The 18,867-nt window shown below is 33.8% G+C and overlaps 1 protein-coding gene across 1 annotated transcript in view; it reads right to left on the reverse strand.

Moving 5' to 3' along the window:
- The window catches only part of LOC134845483 (innexin unc-9-like), a 50,338-nt gene that overhangs the window by 21,415 nt on the left and 10,056 nt on the right, over positions 1 to 18,867 (reverse strand). The window contains exons 2-4 of the mRNA XM_063862381.1: positions 3,985 to 4,231; positions 1,268 to 1,412; positions 478 to 690 (exon numbers count right to left, since the gene is read on the reverse strand). Coding sequence (XP_063718451.1) covers positions 478 to 690; positions 1,268 to 1,412; positions 3,985 to 4,231 — 605 coding nt within the window. The remainder of the gene's footprint in view (positions 1 to 477; positions 691 to 1,267; positions 1,413 to 3,984; positions 4,232 to 18,867) is intronic.

The following is an 18,867-nucleotide window of genomic DNA, read 5'->3' on the forward strand; positions in this document are numbered from 1 at the left end:
AGATCACTGCATCAACACAACCAATTTACTTTACAAACGGTGTTCAATTTTGTTTGAGCGGATCTGAGCAATTAAAAAAACATAACTGTAGTTCTTAGTTCAGAAATTGCGAATGATAAAAAATAAAAAAAAGATGCGGATATCAAAAGAGCTCTAATTTGAAACAAGTGTCAATAATGCTGGTGCCCAGGTAGATGAAGGAGTAGATCACTGCATCAACACAACCAATTTACTTTACAAACGGTGTTCAATTTTGTATGAGCGGATCTGAGCAATTAAAAAAACATAACTGTACTTCTTAGTTCAGAAATTGCGAATGATAAAAAATAAAAAAAGATGCGGATATCAAAAGAGCTCTAATTTGAAACAAGTGTCAATAATTGCTATCACTTGTAAATTTAGAAAACTATGAATAAAATTTGGAGCAAAGCATGTTTGGAAAAGGATGGAACAAGTTAAAATGTGTACATCACTGACCAGTGTACCCATAGAGCAAATACTCCTGTCCGAGCCAGTACTTGAGTGCATACACATGGGCCACTATGTTGAGGATGAAGCCCAACTTGACCAAAGGGTAGCAAAATGTGAGCAGATTTCCGAAGCTGTGGCCCACTCTCAGTCTGGACAAGAAGAGGACTGACTTGGAGGATTGATCTTTCTGCAACTCCAGATAGCGATCAATGTGGAGCGCTGAAATTATCCAGCAATAAATTTTACATAATCAGAGAGAAAAACTATCTTCATTATTTTATTATACTCGGTTGCCATAACTATTTTTTTTTATTATTTAGCTGCTTACTCTGCAAGAAGTATTTGCTTTTTTCTACAACTTTTCAGTGGAAACATCATTTTGCTTAATTTTCATCTTCGATAACTCTTTAGTTTCGTCAAATCGCAGAAGATCTATCAAAGGCATTTAAGCCTGTCTGAAAACAGTTCATTTCTTTTGACTCCCAAAAAATAATTACCAGACTGCGTTCTTTTATTCAACTAAGCTTTTTTTGTGAGCCAGTGCCGTTTTTTTGCGACCAGACTTTTTGCAAGGCATCGCTTTTGAAGCCTTTTGAGGTGAGCTTCGGTAGATTAGAAGCTAGAGTCCCCATATTTATAATGACAGGGGGTCGAATACTCAATCGTACGATCTCACAGCGAGCGCCTTACACTATGTTAAATTGCTCATACAAATGGCGGATGTAGAAATAATGACACACTTTTGATACAACAATTACTGAAACCTCTAAAGTGATTGTAATCAGACGCTATTCACCTATGTTTTGGATGAGGTCATTCCACTTGTTTGAGTTGACAGATGTCTCAAATTTGGAGGCAGTCTCAACCACCTGTTCGAAGTCCACTCCTGCCGAAGTGTACACAGCACGCCACACGAAGTGGGGAAAGGCGAACGACACGGCCTGAAAGAGACAGAAACAGGTTGTTAGGAAGGAGCTAAGCTCGAGTTTTTTATGTAAGCTACTTCAAAACTCGCTCAAAATTGAATTTTAAGAGGGCAGTTTGTGTACATTTGCGATATTTGCAAAAAAAAGCTCGAGATCTGCAAAATATCTAAAAATTGTAATAGACTTTAACCTTATATTCAAGGAACACATTGAAAAATATGATAAAGAAATAACTTCGAAGTTTGTGTCTATGTTTTATCGACTGAGATTTTAAAGCGCCCTTCCCTCAGAGATTTGACCATCCTTGACCGCCCTAAAGGCCCTCCCTACGGCAGTATTTAACGATATCATTGTTTAAAAAATTACTTTGTTCAAAAACGGTCTTTATTAAGTTTTGAAAGATAAAAAGGATAAAATGATCGACCTTATTTTTGAAAATATCTCTCCTCTCGTCGAGAAAATTCTAGATGCGAGCCTGTTTTTGAAATCTATGGAAGATTGCTCTACACATGTTTATCAAAATGGTTTTTTTATATGAAGCAGCAATCAAAATAGATTTATAGTAACTGGAAAAAACCAACGTCTTGTTTCAAATTGGTTCAAACTGAGCAACTTATTTCAAATTTTGTAGTGATAATGATAAATTCAAGACAATATATAAAAGAAAATGGCAGAATTGCGAAATGATTATTTGGAGCGTAAAAACAATAAGAATACTTGTATCAAGGCAAAGCTCCGAGTGTTCCAACTGTCATTCAAAGTCTAAAACTAAACTGTCTTTTAAAAATTTTACCAACTAAAAAGAAAGTTTTTGTAATTATTTTACTCTGCCAAAAGAAATGTTCTTCCAAATTTTCAATATTTACTTTTTTTGCCAAAAAATGCTTTTAAAATAAATTATAAGCTTTATTCCAAATATAACAAAAAACAATCCATCTATTGAACATGAACTCATCACCTAATGTAATATATCACCCCTCTTTTCTGTATTCGAAAGTAAACAAAACGAACTTTTCCTATAAGTATACAAAAAAATTGAAATTTTGAAGAAATTACAAAATAGTTTTTAGATGTCAGTGTTTTGTCCGAAAGGACAATAAACAGGGATTTTCTACACAAAAAAATCCAGAGTGTAAATAGCAATTACCACACAGATAAACTAAATTTGCGCATTTACCATGTAAATTAATATTTCAATTTTTACACAAAAATATAAACAAAAAACTAAAAAAACTGAATTCTTGTATAGGTCTAGAAACATTAAAATTATAAAAATGGGGATGACAAAATGACCTATATTTAAAAAAGTTTCCTAAGTGATTTTGGGGGACTTTTTATTCCTGAAAACTGCTTTTTAAACTATTTTTTTTTTCATTGTTAATCGATTGACACGTTTTTTTTTTCAATAAACTCCGTTTGAAAATTTGTACGATAAGCTTTTCTCTTGTATGGAAATCAACCCGGGAAAAAAAAACAAATCAACTTGCTTCAAATCAAATTGCAATATTTTAATGAAGAGTTTTTTTTATAAATATATACCCCATTATTATATAGTTCTCATATAAAACATTAAAGATATCAACTTTTAAAGATTTTTTAACTTCTGATTGTTTTTCGCGATGTTCTGGGAGCTTAAAAATTGCCAATTTGGCCATGCTCTGAACTAATTTATCATAATGCTGAAAACATAACGCGATTTATCCCGCACTACAAAAAATGTTCCTAATTGAACTGAGCCTAGCTAATTGGTCTTATTAATTTTGAATGACTAATCTTTTCTCATTTGATCTTATTTTGTCCAAATTTTATAGTTTTCCAAATTTTTACTTTTACCAAAAACCATTCGAGGCCAATTATAGGGATAGGGCAGACGGGACATTCAGGGCCCTGATATACGAGCAGTTTCATTTGACAATTTTCAGTCTTTAGTTTTCGAGCGTTAGTTATTCTAAGTTGGCCAAAAGTACATTAATGTTCCAACTTTTGTAACAAAAGTAACGGAACATTTGTGCTCGGGGTGGGTTTTTTTTCTTCAGACAAATTGTGGAGTGATTTCTTAAACGGATTAAATTTCCGTTTACGCGTTAATAGTGCAAAATATATCGGGCGTTAATTGTCCCAAATTGACCAAAATGGCAATCTTTAAAGCGCAAAAACTTCTCGAAAAATGATCACAGGTGAAATATCTTTTCAAATTTAAGTTGAAGGCAACAAAACTTTTCAAATGATTTATAAAATCCCGTCAAAAATGGCTAATTAAAAAGTCGAAATTTGTCTGAAGAAAAAACCGACCCCTACCACAAATATTCCGTTACTTTTGTTACAAAAGTCGGAACAATAAATGAACCATTTGACATTTTTATTATCACTACAACTGCAGAATAGTGGAACGAAACAATGTAGCAGTGTAATACTCGAAAAAGTGTGAGAGCTCGGCATACAAAAACCATACCCATTAAAAATATCTACGATCAGTGCTTTGTGGGTCTCTCAGTGCTTTAACAGTTTTATCATAAAAATGTAAATGAACATCTCGAAACCAAAAAAAAATCTATTATTTTTTAAAAACCCTATGACTTTTGTCTACCTGAAGGAAGAGTATTAAAGGGGTCCACTGGTAGTACAGGATTGTCTTGGGAGGAACCTCGTCTATTGCGGGGTCATGATGGGAGTCCAAGGGGAGAAAGTATGTGTTGGATACCCAGCAGTAAGCATCTGCATAAGCGGAGCGCTGGCCGTCGAATTCATGAGGAGTGAAGCACACTATGGCGTCTCCCACGAACTGTCTGGTGGTCACTAGCACACCCAATACAATGAACAACAGTGTCGTGTACCTGTAGAAATAATGATATGAACAGTTTTCATTCTTAACAACTTCTTCAAGACAAGTCAATACACATTTTTTTTCTGATATAAGTAGAGATCCAGCCAAAAATTATAACTATACCAGTGACGTGCGTAAAAACATTTTAACGGTGCGGACTCTGTCAGTATTTCGAAGTTTGTTGTTTTTTTAGTGCTGGCTTCCACCACCACTCCTGTCTCCTGTGCGCTTTTTAAATTAAAAGCTTAACGGTCGGCCAGATATGGACGTCGTAAAAAAGTACTCTCACAAATGGTATCAACCTCTCACTGCCCTTCTGAATGACATAGCTAAAAACTCTCGCTTTATCTTAATGTACACAGAGGCGAAGCAGGGCTTCGCACCACTTGCGATACAATGCAACCATAAAATAAACATGAGCAGAAAAAAATGTTGAAAAAACTAGGTGAATCAAAGTTTTTCTATGTCTCGACGAAGGAAACCTAGGATCCAGCTAAAGCTGGAGGTATGTGTCTGATATTTTTTGAGTTTATCATACTGATGCGGGACGGAATACTTAATTTCGAAAATTGGACTGCGCCCAAAACCTTAGCTGTTTCTCTACAAAAATAAGTAACAAGAGTGAAAATTTTGGAGATAATGGTAGTTTTCCCAAATACATAACACTTCTCTCAAAAAACATTAGGGAGTAGCCTCTTCTGCAGGAAAAATCCGAGCAACTGCTTCTTCCGATTGAACTTTTCATCTCAGATTTGATAGGGTAGTTTTTAAGAAAATTCAAACAATTTCTAAAAAATTGTTCAAAGTTTAAATAGTTTCCGAAATCTATAATTTTTATTCTGCTAAAAGTAAGTTGTAGCCGGTTAAGTAGAGAAAATTCCCTAAATCAGGTCGCTCGATTGAACATTTAACCTCAGAATTGGCATGTTTATTTTCGAGTTATGTCAAAAAACTTCCAAAAACATTGAAAGTTTCAAAGTTCCACATGTTTGAAGGTCATAAGTTTTTTCTTACAAAAAAACTGGGCAGAGCAAGCAATAAAAGAAAGCCTCCAACAACCTGCAGTGTTGATTACACCTATGATATCAGATTTGGCGGTATAATTATTCAGAAAATTCCAAAAAACGGTCAACAAGTCAGAAAATTGACAGTTAAGAGAATCATAGCTTTTGTTCAAAAAATTTTGTGCATAGCCGTTTATGCAGAAAATATTCACTTAGCTTGAAATTTCGGCCAAACTCAAAAACCCAGATTTGACAAAATAATTCGAAAAACGGTCAAAAAATCAAAAGGTCACTATTCCGAACGCCATAATTTTATGTTTCAAAAAATTTGGGCGTAGCCGCTCATAGAGGAGGGTTTTCCATGTCCGCTCTCACAATGAAACCAGAATTAGTAGGTTGTTTTTTGAGAAAACGAAAGAAAAATCAAAATTATTGGTCAAATATTCCCCCACAGACTTTTTCAAAGGCTGTAGACCAATTGTTTAAACAAGAAGATACCAAGGAAACATGCAAGCACGTGAAAGTTTAATAGATCTTTCTATAGACACCCTCTTTTGAAAGTCGATTAGCAAATTACCAAAGCAAATAAAAAAATAAAAATAAAAACCCAATCTCTTACATTTTTTTATTACCTGTTTTTATCCAACGAAAATTCCAGGCAAACATGCAAAGCAAGACTTTTGAAATTCTACTTAGTAATTAAACTAAACTTAAGAAGCGGAAACTAGGCCGACAATCTTTGAGCAGACATCAAATGAGCCAAAAAAAAATTTGTAACAAAAACTTTAAAAGTTTCAGGTCCCCGTTGGAACTACTATGTAGTAACTAGTACCCACCCAATGGTTAAATTTGATGTGCCAGCTTCATTGCATCATCAAAATTGCCTATATGATCCTTATCAATTGAGCTTGAAATTGAATAGGTGATTCAATTGATTTTATTCAAATTGTTGTTAACCCAAAAAAGTCTTCATTCCGATTTGATAACGCTTGCTATTCGCAAGCGTAAATATTTCAGTAGCAGACAAGGCAGAAGCAACACAACTTAAAACCTTAAAACTCATAATAGGCTTAGGCCGCTTAGTAGAAATTAGGACCCCACTCCCATTAAATACCCCGCGGGTTCAAATTTGATATCTATTTACTACTTTCATTCAAGATCGACCAGTTCTGAATTTTTCCAAAGAAGCTTCTAGCGCCGACATTTGCTTATTGTGAACGCAGCTTCATGGTCAAAATTGAATAGGTGATTCAATTGATTTTATTCAAGTTGTTGTTAACCCAAAAAAGTCTTCATTCCGATTTGATAACGCTTGCTATTCGCAAGCGTAAATATTTAAGTAGCAGACAAGGCAGAAGCAACACAACTTAAAACCTTAAAACTCATAATAGGCTTAGGCCGCTTAGTAGAAATTAGGACCCCACTCCCATTAAATACCCCGCGGGTCCAAATTTGATATCTATTTACTACTTTCATTCAAGATCGACCAGTTCTGAATTTTTTCCAAAGAAGCTTCTAGCGCCGACATTTGCTTATTGTGAACGCAGCTTCATGGTCAAAACATTTCCCAAAAGTGTTCTTTAACATTCTTTTTGGTGAATTTAAGTGTTCAAAATTTCGTCTAGGTCGCAGAATGTTTCTGCGAAATAGAACATTAATAACGTTTGGGGAGTTCTCAAAAGAAACTTGTTTTTACCAAGAGCCCACTAAACTTTTCCTTTATAAAAAATGTATGCTGCCTCTCAAGAAAATCCAAGATCCGCCCCTGTCATCAGATTTTTGTTCCGACCATTGAAAATGAAAAGGAACTTTGTATTCGGATGTATTTTATTTTTGTTTCTTTTCTTTGTTTTACAAGCAAATCCAGGTACCACAAATAATCATCGTAATGGTTCGAGTGACTTATTAAAATAAAATCTATAGTCTTAAAGTCGTTAATCGAACAATTTCAAACCTTTTTCAAAAAATTATTCCAGTGTTGAGAAACACTGCTTTGAAATTTTAAAAATTTATTCGAAAACCGTAATATGAAAGTTTATTTTATAAAAAACTTTTTGAATAAAAAAACTTGATTTATCTATAGAAAAAACTAGATTGGGATGTCTGATTTAACTCTTATCTGACATGAGAAAGTTACAAAACATATTTGTTGTTATTTTTTACCATAAATGTTGTCGATCATGTCTACTTACTAATTTTCTACCCGACTCAAAAAAAATGACACTATTTTGAAGCAAAAAATAGAAACCTTTTTTTTATTTATGAATATAATCGGAACATTCAGTACTACTTGCACAGCAACCGGCTAGCCTTGCTTTATATTGCGTTTGCTCAAATACACAAAAACCTTAGAAATTGTTTGTCGTAATTAAAAAAAATAACCAAAAAGTTTCTTGAGAAACCGAAAAGCTGTAGGATGAAAATACTTCAATTTGTTGTTTCAATTTCTGTAAAATTTTCGGAAATTTTACGCTCTTTCACGGAAATTTTACGCTCAGAAGTTCCGTCCTGATACTGTACAAAATTTTAGAAAAGACGTGCTTCTTCAATATTTATCAGAAGTTTTATAAAATTAGAAAACTAATCATTGCTAAATTTTAAATAAGATCACATGTTTTTTTCCTTTTGTATCTGCTTTCAAAAAAATTAAGAACGAATTTTTTTATAAACAAGGTCAAAAAAGCAAAAAATTGATTTTACTGATCGAAATCATTTTCCAGACTACAAATACTAAAGATTCAGGCCCAAAATCCGGGCCAAAAATTTTTTTTGTTCTACATTTCAAAAGTTATTGGCGAACACAAAACGCTTCATCATTCAGTATAACTGGTCTCGAAGCCATGACATCATTAAAATAGATTTTAGTTGAAATTGTGCAAATAACTAAATACCTTAGTCATCAAAAATATAACTAAAGGCCGTGCAAATCTCAGAATGTTCCGGTCACCGTAGCTTAGGTGAAGCAACTAATTGATGACATATAAAAAAAAACAATTTTTTTCAATTAGTGATTTATATTTTTCAATTAGCTATTTGAATTATTATTTTTTAAATAATCTGACAAAAGGAGGTGAATATATGAGTTTAAAGTGATAAAATTATATAATTAGATGGGAACAGTTTTTTTGTCATTGGCTTAAGTTTATTTGAAAACGGAAAGTTCAAACATTTCATCCACAAGAAAACAATGTTGGCGTTTTTTGGTTGTTATTGATATTTCGAAAAAATTGTTTTTTTTTCTTGTGGAAAAAAATGTTTGAATTTTCCGTTTTCAAATAAACTTAAGCAAATGACAAAAAAAAGATCTTTGACAAAATCTAATCTCTCTGATTGTTTAAGGAAGCCCCTTCTGTTTTCTCATCTTCTGCAATCCCCATTAAGGTCAACAATATGAGTTATGACCGAGGTGGTTAACTCATAGAGTAATTTCGGATAGGGTACACCGTCTGCTCGTCACGCTATCTTATTTTCGGCCGGATAGATTCGTGCAACTTCTTAGTCTAATACCGATCCTAATCTTACTCTTATACTATCTAGTCTCAGGTTGTTTAACTAGTCTCTGCTAGGCTCAATAGATCTAGGGTATACTGGTTTATTGCGGCTGCTGAAGTTCTCTTGGAGAGCAACTAATTTCTAAGTTAAATTCAAATCTCTCTGGTGCTGAAATTACAAGTAATTTCAGCACTTACAAATAAGTGGGTTGTTAGTTAGATGGATCATGATTGGTTAATATTAAATACTTTACAGTGGTAAAATATCTAATTTATCCAATCATAAAATGTAGTTTAGATCAGGTTCCACCCATCCGGGTTTTACAGAGTTTTTTAGAATAGTCTTTCTACAATTCAAAGGATGGATGATGGACGTTGGTATTTGGCGAACATCATAATTCTTCTGGGTTCTCTTGTTAGAGAAGTTCCAGGTTCAATCGCTGTGTCTTCTCATGACAACGACTGGGTTTTCGCAACAAACTCAAATCTGATTTCAGAATGGTTGGCTATGACAGGTTTTTTCGTTTCATGTAGAGAACTTCTTTGTGTTTGACCTTGTCTGGGAATGGCGTGGAGATTGTGCTTGGAGGGGATGCGTGGTTACTCGGATCTGTACGTATACTTGAATATCGAGGTGGTCATTGGTCTAGTTCAATGAAGTCCTTTTCTGCGAAGTCAAGTCGTACTCTAAATCCTTTGAGTTGTGATTGTGGGCGGCATATTGATTGTGGTTGGCCATTCTTTTTCGAGTGTAGTGGGTTCATTTTGTCTTTGGATGTTCGTCTTTGGTGTTGTATGATGATCTAAATACTGCAAGGTATAATTTACATTTTATAAAATTTTTATTAGTTTGGTGTTTTAATTATGATTTTGGTTAGTTGTTTTCACAAAAGCTTTTTGTTTTAGTTCAGTTATTTTGAAGAGTTACTCACCCTTGAGTACCTCTTATTAAAAATAGAAGTGTGGTCACAAAGCGTGGATGTAGCGCGGTGGGTTAGGCCGGCTATAGAGCATGCTCAGGACGTCCTCTCTGGTGGGTTAGGCCAGGAGTGGGAGTATGATTTCGTGCGGTTTCTGTGAGAGGTCCTGTTATGTGATAACGTTTTATGTTGGGTTTATTGTGGTTTTTCTTATGTTTCGTTGGTTGTGTCCTTTTTTCAAAAATCGAATTGTTTTTGGTATGGGTTTGTTTTTCGACTTTTTTGTGTTTTATTATTTCTTTCTTAGGCTTTATAATAGTCTTCAAAAGAATAAATTATCCAGTTTTAAACAGGGTTAATCCGGTTTGGGTACCGTTGGTTTCCTTTTCTTAATCATGCTGTTATTCTATGTGTTGTGGTGTTTAGTAAGCTGCATTGGTTAGTTTTGTTTAGTATATAATTCCTTTCCAACCGGGTTAAAGGAAAGTTTGAAACTTGTTATCGTGTGTTAGAGTTGTTGAGTGTGTAAGCTTGAAACTGAAATTCATTATTTAAACAATTCTTCGTGGGCGAGCTGTGCGAGTATGGATAGAATTCTTGTACGAGTGATTGGAAATATCAAAAGGTTAGTACTGCATTTTCGTCTTATCAGTTTACTACATAGAATTTCAATTTTACTGCTAGTTTTGGGGAAAATTAAGTTACAAATTATCATCATTATTAGATTTACTGCTTGTGGGGAAACAATTTATAAATTAATTTACTACATTGGTGTGAATTTTATTTAAATTAGCTTGTGCAAAATATTAATAGAGTTTTGAACAATTTGAAGAAGTTTTCTATTTTTTATTTTTCTTTTGTGTATTTTGCAGATGATCGTGGGATGAAGACTTAAAATCAAAATGAGACATGGATAAAGAATGGTTAGTTTTTTAATTTGAATTTATTAGTTAAGAATATGATAATTTATACTTACCTGTTAGTCGTCGGGGAAAAAAACCGTGGGGGAAAATGTCGTGTATTATGTTGGAATTTGTTAGTAATTTTGCTAGTATGCGAATGATGTTTTTAGTTTGAAGCAGTGGCCAAAGCAATTGAAGTGCTTTAATGGTTTTTAGTTCTTCAGTTCCAACTGCAAAATCATAAGATGTGTTTTGGATGAGATTATATAATTTGTGATTGTATTTAGTGTTGTGGATGAATTCTAATATTGGGATTTCTATAGGTTGAATAAATTCATGTGGGATAAGGAAGGGTCTGGATTCTTCTGCGTTGAAGGTCTTTGTGATGGGACAAAAAATATACATTTGGGTTATGGGATCATAATTGCAAAGAATACCGTGAAGGTTAGCATCTTTGATGCAATATGTGAAGTTAAGAAAAAATGGCGATGTGTATTTAGAGTTAATAAATTGAAAACGATGCTGTGGTTGTCTTGATGGAGTGTGTAGGTCAAAGTGATTTTGTATGAAGCGGTAATATGTATATGTGTGGGTTTGTTTAGTGCGTAACATAATGTCGTGTGAGCAGTGCAAATCTCGTTCATGTGGTGCAAGGAAATGAAAGGTTAGTGAAAATAACTGAAATCTTTCTTTAAAACTTTCGTAAGCTTGTGTGTCGGTTAGTGCTTCAGAAATGATGTGGTCGAATTTGCGATCAAATATTTTGAGTGTAAAAACATATGGTGTTTTGATGAAAAATTTTTCTGTGATTTGTGGGTTAGCGAAACGGTCATCATCTAAAAATTGGTCTTGGTTAGTTCGGATGATGTTGTGATCGTAATATTCTAGCGTGTATTCGTTAGCTCGGGGTGCAGTGTATGTTTTAAGTGACTTTTTATATCCTATATAAGTAAATTGTCTATGTGTTAGTGGTGTGGTGAGTCGATATAGCATATCTTTATTTCTTTCTATATCGATGTGAGTATTAGATAAAGGTAGGCAAAGGGGGTTAGTAAAATGATAATATGATGTCCAATGAAGTTTAGGCATTAAAACTTGTTCATCTACAAAATTACGTGTGTCGTTAGTGTCGTTAGGGGTGTTCAAGGTATACTGTGGAAATGAGGGTAGGGTGATGGCTAAAAAATCTTTCGTGTTAGTGTGATTTGGATGATTAATATATTCACGGGCTGTTCCTCGTTTTGTCGGAAATGGATGGTTCGGGAATTTTCTTTTGAAAGTGCGATAAGCTCTATTAGTGCTATTTGATGATTCGGTGGATGTGGAGGATGGTGCTAATGATGCGGTATAAGCTGAAGAGGGTGTAGGGGTAGGTGGGTTTAATGATTCTATTGTGGATGAAATCTGGTTTATAGTGGAATTTTCAAGGTGGAAGGGTTGTTGTTGTAGGGTGATAAAATTATCTAGTTCCTGGGAGATTTGGGGAGTATCTGGAGAATTGGATGATCGGTCTGAATGAAATGAAGAGTAGGTTGGGGTAACTTGTGAAGCATAAGAGGGTGTAGAAATCGATGGGAGTGGGTTATTTGGCGGGATTGGTTGAAAAGGGGGTTTTGAAAAAACTGAGGGGTTGGTTTGAAAATTATTGGATGGAGATGGTTCAGAGTCTGCAAATTCATCAGGGGTTTCAATATCTGGGTTATTGAGTTGTGAGATGGAGTATAAAACTGAGATATGTGAGTTAGTGTCTGAATTCATGCCTGATGTTACATCATTGGTTGGGAAATCGGGTGGCGGGAAAGCAAAAAGTGGTATTATTGTAATTGGAGTGTTGAGATTGGTTGGGTGGGAATTTGAGCGGTGTAGGGATCCAAGTTGTCGGCTAATCGTGGGCTAAAAAAATTATTATTTTGAGACTGAAAAGCGGTGGTATGGGGTTGTTCTATAATTTGTTCATATGTATTTTCATCTAGTGGATGGTGTGTCATTATATGTTGAATGGGACTTTGTGATATGGTTGGTCTAAAAGTTGGATTATGTGTTATTGCTAAATTTTGAAAATTTCGTGGGACTAGTGATAGTGGATGGTTATGTGGTAGGGGTGGTAACTAGGGGCTGTAGGCGTTATGTCTACATTGTTATGTTCTTCGTCGTATGTGTTCTGTCTTGTTGCTATTTTTGTGTTGTATTCTTTTATTTGTGCGTCTAAAAGAATTTTGTTTATTGATGATGAAAAAATTCCAAAAAATCCTGCAAATAGTATGCGTGCTACACTTGCTTGTCTATTTACTTGTGTGTGTATAGCGCATGTATTATAGATTCCTTTTAAAAGCGAAAAAAGAAATCCTATAAAGTTAAACATTGCGTATAAAATAGTCAAATTTTCTAAGATGTAGTAGGGCCATCCTAGAAAATTGAGAATTTCATTTTTTAGTGTAACAAAGCTAAAAATATTTATAGGTGAAATATCTTGTGGTCTGTATTTTTCACCGTTTAGATATATATAGTCTTTAATGTCTTTAAAATATCCGCTATAGTCTTGTGTATAAATATCTGCAAATCCTGCGGTTTCGGCAAGTTTGCGTAAGTTTTGGTCAATTGATTGTCTTTGTATAGTGTCCATTTGTGTTAATAATTCTTGGAATTGTTGTGTTCTAATATGATGTTGGATATCGGATTTTGAATATATTCCAATTGATTGTAGGTCAATATTTGGGTTTCGAGCAATAGCTCTGATGCTTTCAGGTGAAAATTTTTTGAGTGATTGCATTAATGTGGGATATGGGGTAAGAAGGTAATATTTATCTTCATCAGGGTTCAGTTGAACTACATTGTGGCTATTTTCTGATCCACATGGGACTGCGGTATCCCAAAAATAGGTTCGTCTTGAAAGCGTGTCAACGAAATGTACCTTATTCTTATAAAAGATAGGGATTCTTTTATAGCATCGTTTATCTTCAAAAACATATAGTGGTGATACTTTTTTGGTACAGGTATAAAACCATAAAATGTTTCCTTCGTAGTCTAAAAAATTTGATCCATTTCCTGATAGTAAATATCCTGCGTAGGGTATTTTTAATACTGCTAGTGCAAGTGATTGTAGGATTTGTGTCCTTTCTAATTCGCATAGTTGGTGAAGTGTTTCTAATTCAGATAGTGACATTTCTTGAAAAATTCGGCTAATTGTGTAGTCTAACTTCATATCTAGGTGAATATCATAGTGGATGTTACCGAAATATGTACTATTCATTAGTGATAGTTCTTGTAAACGTGTGCTTCTAGTGTCATGGGGCTTTAGATGTCCACCAGGTTGATTTTTACTTTTTTGAAAATCAACTGGTATATATGATGTTCCTTCGTTGGTCCTTCGTGGATTTCTGTATTATGATGTTCCTTCGATGGTCCTTCGTGGATTTCTGTATTTACATGCAAGTTCTGTTTCTTGATATATTTGAAAACGTGTCAATTTATTTTCTATATTGTCTATGTTTCTAAAATTAGAACTTTGTCTTCGTGATGGATGGACTTGTTCATATAAAATTGATTGTATAAAATATTTTTCGTGAAATTTTATCATACGAGCGTGTATTTTTGCTACTTGAAATGTTGTACATGTGTCTTCGGGGAACCAAACAATTGTTGCTTGTGTTCGTGTTGTAGGGTCACAATAGCCTTGGTCGTTTTTACAAGGTAATCTAATTCCTTGATAGATCATTGTGTTGTCTGATAAATCGCGTGTGAGTTGTATTTTTTCGAGTTCTATTTTCCAATCGAAAAACATGATTTCTTGATATCCTTTATTTTTTTGTGTCTGCTTTGCAGTTTGATGGGTCATTTATACCAATGTGTGGTATCCAGTGTTTATCGTGTATATCATAAGTTAATCTTCCGTGTGCGCCGTTGTATGGGTATTTTTCATCTAATTTTATATGTCCTTGATATCTTTCAAGTTCTGCTTGATGTACAGAATCTGCAAAAACTTGGAAATATACTAATTTTCTATCTGTGTTTTTATTTCTTGTGATATTGAGTCTTAGTAACTCGTTTTTACAATCTTCGGGATTGAGATGTAGAAGTCGTTCGATATTACTTTGGTAAAATGATTCGTGGTCAAGTCGGTTTTTATTTCCATTTGAGACTTGTGAACAATGTACTTTCTTTTCGGAAAATGTTGCTGTGAATTTATATCCTATAACTGTTGTTGCTCGGGCTTTTGAATAAAGTGTCGCTATTACATTTGTTGTTTCTATAGCTTGTGGTTCTGTTTCGCATTGTGATACTTGATTTATTGCATATTTGTGTAGTGTTTTTTGTTCGTTTTCTTCACAATCGTAATGTGTTACTAATAAATCTTGGGGTCCTGTGCGGGGGGAAGGGTTTATGTTTTCATTGGAGGTTACTAGAAAAAGGAGTTGGAGAAAAATTAAAACTTTTAGAATATACATGTGTATGACAATCCTGAGTATGGGTTATAAAATGTGATGTAACCAATTGTCTTTTTGGTATATCTGTCGTATTTGTATATTACTTCAGTTGTTATAATTGGTGGTGGTAGGGATTGAGCTGTTATATTTGGTGGGTTTAATGGATAGGGATGTTGAGTAATGTTGTTTAATTTAACCGTGATTTCAAATTTTAATTGTAGACTTTTTTGTTGGAGTATTTGGATGTTATGATCACGAATGTCTTCGTGAATGTCTTGTCTATATTGTAGTCGATTTAGTGGCCAGTTGTGGAGTCTGTTACTTTCAGGGTGTTGTCCAAATAATGGTGGAGGTGCTGTGAATGTATTCCAGTCTAGTCTTAAAGGAATATTTGTTGATGATTGTTCTCGATATCTAGCGTCGAGGTTATTTGGGAAATTTAAGTTAAAAGGCGGTGGTGAAATCTGGCTTTTTGATGGTGTTGATGGTAGTGATAATGTTTCTGGTAGTGATGAGGATGTTGTTGTATCCGTAGAAATATCTATTGGATCATTGATTAAATTTGGTTCACCTTGTGTGAATGAATGTGTTGTCCAGTATGGTAGTCGTGATGTTTGGTTTGTGGGGTTAAAGGGGTTTTCACGGATTTGTTCAGATGTTGGTGTTGAACCTAAGTAATCTGAGGGTAGGCTTGAGGTGCTACGTTGTGAAAGAAGCGTACGGGTTTCTGGTAATATGCCAATGGGGTTTTCTGGTGTACTTTGTGATGGGGATTGAGGTATATCAAAATGAACTCGGGGAGTTTGAAAATTTCTGTTTCGTCGAGGATGTATAATTTGTCTATTTATTTCGACTGTATTTTGGTTTTGACTAGGATTTCGTATTCTACTTAATTCTTGTGGTAGTGTTGGGTATAAATTATATGTTGGTTCGCTTAGAGGTGCTTGTCGTTGAACTGGTTCTAGTGGTTCAGATAAGCGAGCGTGTCGTTCTTCAAAGGTATATGGGTTATCTTGAAAAGAAATTCGTGTGGATGTTTGGGGGTTTTGGGTAGTTGAAGATGGTGTTGGGTTATTTTGGGATGATGTCGGTGAAGACTGACTGAGTGATTGTTGGTTAGCAATTTTTGATGGTTTTTTATTTATTCTTTTAGTGGAAAAATTTATGTTTATTATAGTATTCTTCTAGAAAAAGAATTAGGAGGATTGTTGCTAGGGCGAATATGATGATTGCTTTCTTTATACATTTGCATATTGTCAAGATGAGGGATGATAGAAATGTTATAAAAATTACAAATAGTAAAAAAATATCTGTTCTACTAAAGATGGTTCGTATCATTTAGATAAGTTTTGTGAATCGTACCTGTGGATATAGTCAATAGCTTTTGAAAGCTGGAGGTATAGTTCAAATATGGAATAGAAAATTAAAAAAATATTGCAAAAAATGATTAAGATTATTACAAAAGATTCAAAGGTATCAAAAAGAAATATGATTAAAAGTTTAAATATCGTTAAAAAGTTTATGAGAATGTTAAGAATTATGTTGACTGGTCGAGAGCAGAGCATTTATGAAATGGCTTCTCGATCGAATATTTTTTGTTGTTTGAGGCAATTTTCAAGTGTGGTCGAATTATTTATTGGTTTTTTGACAAGTGGGTTGAGTTTTGTGAAAAATTGTTGGGGGCAAATTTTATGGTGATCGGGAGGTCTTCTTTTTCTTTATTTTTATTTGTCAAATGATCTGGGGTATTTTTGAGATTTTTATACTTTAGGCTAATTAAAATGGTCGTTCTTTTACTTTAGGCTAATTTAACATATTTGTTTGGGGGGTATTTGAGATCGGAGTTGGGGAAATATTGTTGATCTTTGGGTTATTAGATAAGGGAGGGTTATGATATTATGGTGGTATTTATTTTAGTTGTCAACTTGGAATGGTTTGCTTATTTTTGACCTGGAGGTCGCAAAGTTATAGTTATAGATATGCCTGGAGTTTAATATCGTTCGTCTAGTTGATCTGTGTTAGAGTTAGAGAAGGTGACGGATTGGATGAATCCTATTGGCTAATTATGAACTAGAATCGTTGCGTGTTTGTCAGCATGTTATTTTGAAAAATGAAAGTTCAAAATATTTCAGAGTTGCAAAGACTATTAAATATGAAATTAAAGCTGTTTTTGAAATTCGACTTTCTTTAATATTTTAGATTGTGGGATGAACGTTTTATAGTTTTTACGTGGTTGATTTCTAAGTCGTGATGACTCTCTATGTTCTGATTTGTCGATTTGTTCTTGAGGTATTATTTTTTCTATCATTTTTCAATTTTTTCTTTCTTTTTGTGGTGTATTTTGATCTAGCTTTTTGGTATTATTTTTTGTTGTAGTTGATTTTTTATTTTGGTTTTCGAGATGAATGTCATGTTGTTCCTTTGTTTTATTTTCCGTATGTGGATAATTTTGAATAACTTTTAAACCTGTGAAAGAATATAATTGAGTTAGTTCGCGTAGTGCGTACTCTTTTGGGTAATAAGGTAATAGGTTGTTTCGGTGTTGAACAATTTCTTTTTTGTCTGAGTCGGTAATTTTATATGTGACATCAGTGGGTTTGGCAATTATTTGGTATGGTTCTTTACGAAGGGGTTGTAGTTTTTTAGAAATTCCTTTTTGAGTGTTAAAATTGGGTATTAAAACAAATGTTCCAATTTTTAAATCGGAGGCTGGTGTAAAGCGTGAATTTATTTGTTCATTAATGTTTTGTCTTTGTAACAACTTTTTTGTTACTTTTTGGTAAATTTCATTGTGTTTTTTATCTCTGTTTAAAATCCATTCGGTGTGTGTACCGGAGGCTAATTTAAGAACTTGTGGGTGATGAAAATGATCTTCATCGTGTGTATGTAAAGGTAAGTTGTAACAAATTGATTCTTTATTCGGTTGACAATAACTTTGTGCATTTTTATGAGAGTTTGCTGTAAACATAATTGGTTTGCATGGCTTTTGATTAAAAACCATTTCATATGGTGACATTCCTAGAGTTGTCGTGATTTGTGAGTTATATGCTAAGGGAAATAGTTTTACATCTGCTGACCATTCGGTGTATTTTGTATCATTTCCATTGATGATACATCTAAGATATTCTTGTAGTGAACGGTTCATACCTTCGACTAAGCCGTTTGTCCAAGGTGCATGAGATGTACGTGGTTTAAGTTTGATGTTATATAAATGACATAATGTGATGATTTCGTTATTTATGAATTCTGTACCGTTGTCTGTAACTAGAATTTCTGGTAGTCCGAATTTGGCTATCCAGTGTTCATAGAGTGTTGTGTAAGCATAATAAGCGTTGCAATGTGGTACTGGGTTAAGTGCTACATAATGTGTAAACGCTTCAACAATTACCATAATGTAGGAGTTTCCTTCGGATGAGGGTGAAATTGGTCCTTTTGTATCAAATGAAATACGATGGTTAAAATACAAACTTTGTCCTTTAAAATCTTGTTTTTGTGCTATTTGTTTTTGATTTGGATATGGTTTATTTAGCTGACATACTATACAATCATTGCATAGTACTTTTATCCAAATTGGTGCATTTGGAAAATAAAAGTTTTGTATGAAATTTGAATATGTTTTCTCTGATCCAGAGTGTCCTTTAATGTTTTGTGTATGTGAAATATTAAAAGCTATAAGAATCATACTTAGAGGGAGACAGGGAACTATAGATTCGTTTAATTGGTATTCTAGAAGGTCTGTGTTTTCGTTAATTGTTGTATTATTAAATTTTCGAAAATATCTGAGGAGTGTTTTATTTCCTAAAATAGTTGTATCTGCCTTGACGGGTTTAGTTTTATATTTGTGCCATGATTTTAGTTGTCTAATTACCGGGTCAAGATTTTGATATTGTTTCAAAGTATTAATT

The sequence above is a fragment of the Symsagittifera roscoffensis genome, chromosome 1, assembly GCF_963678635.1.
Source record: "Symsagittifera roscoffensis chromosome 1, txSymRosc1.1, whole genome shotgun sequence".
In the NCBI taxonomy this organism is placed as follows: Eukaryota; Metazoa; Xenacoelomorpha; order Acoela; family Convolutidae; genus Symsagittifera; species Symsagittifera roscoffensis.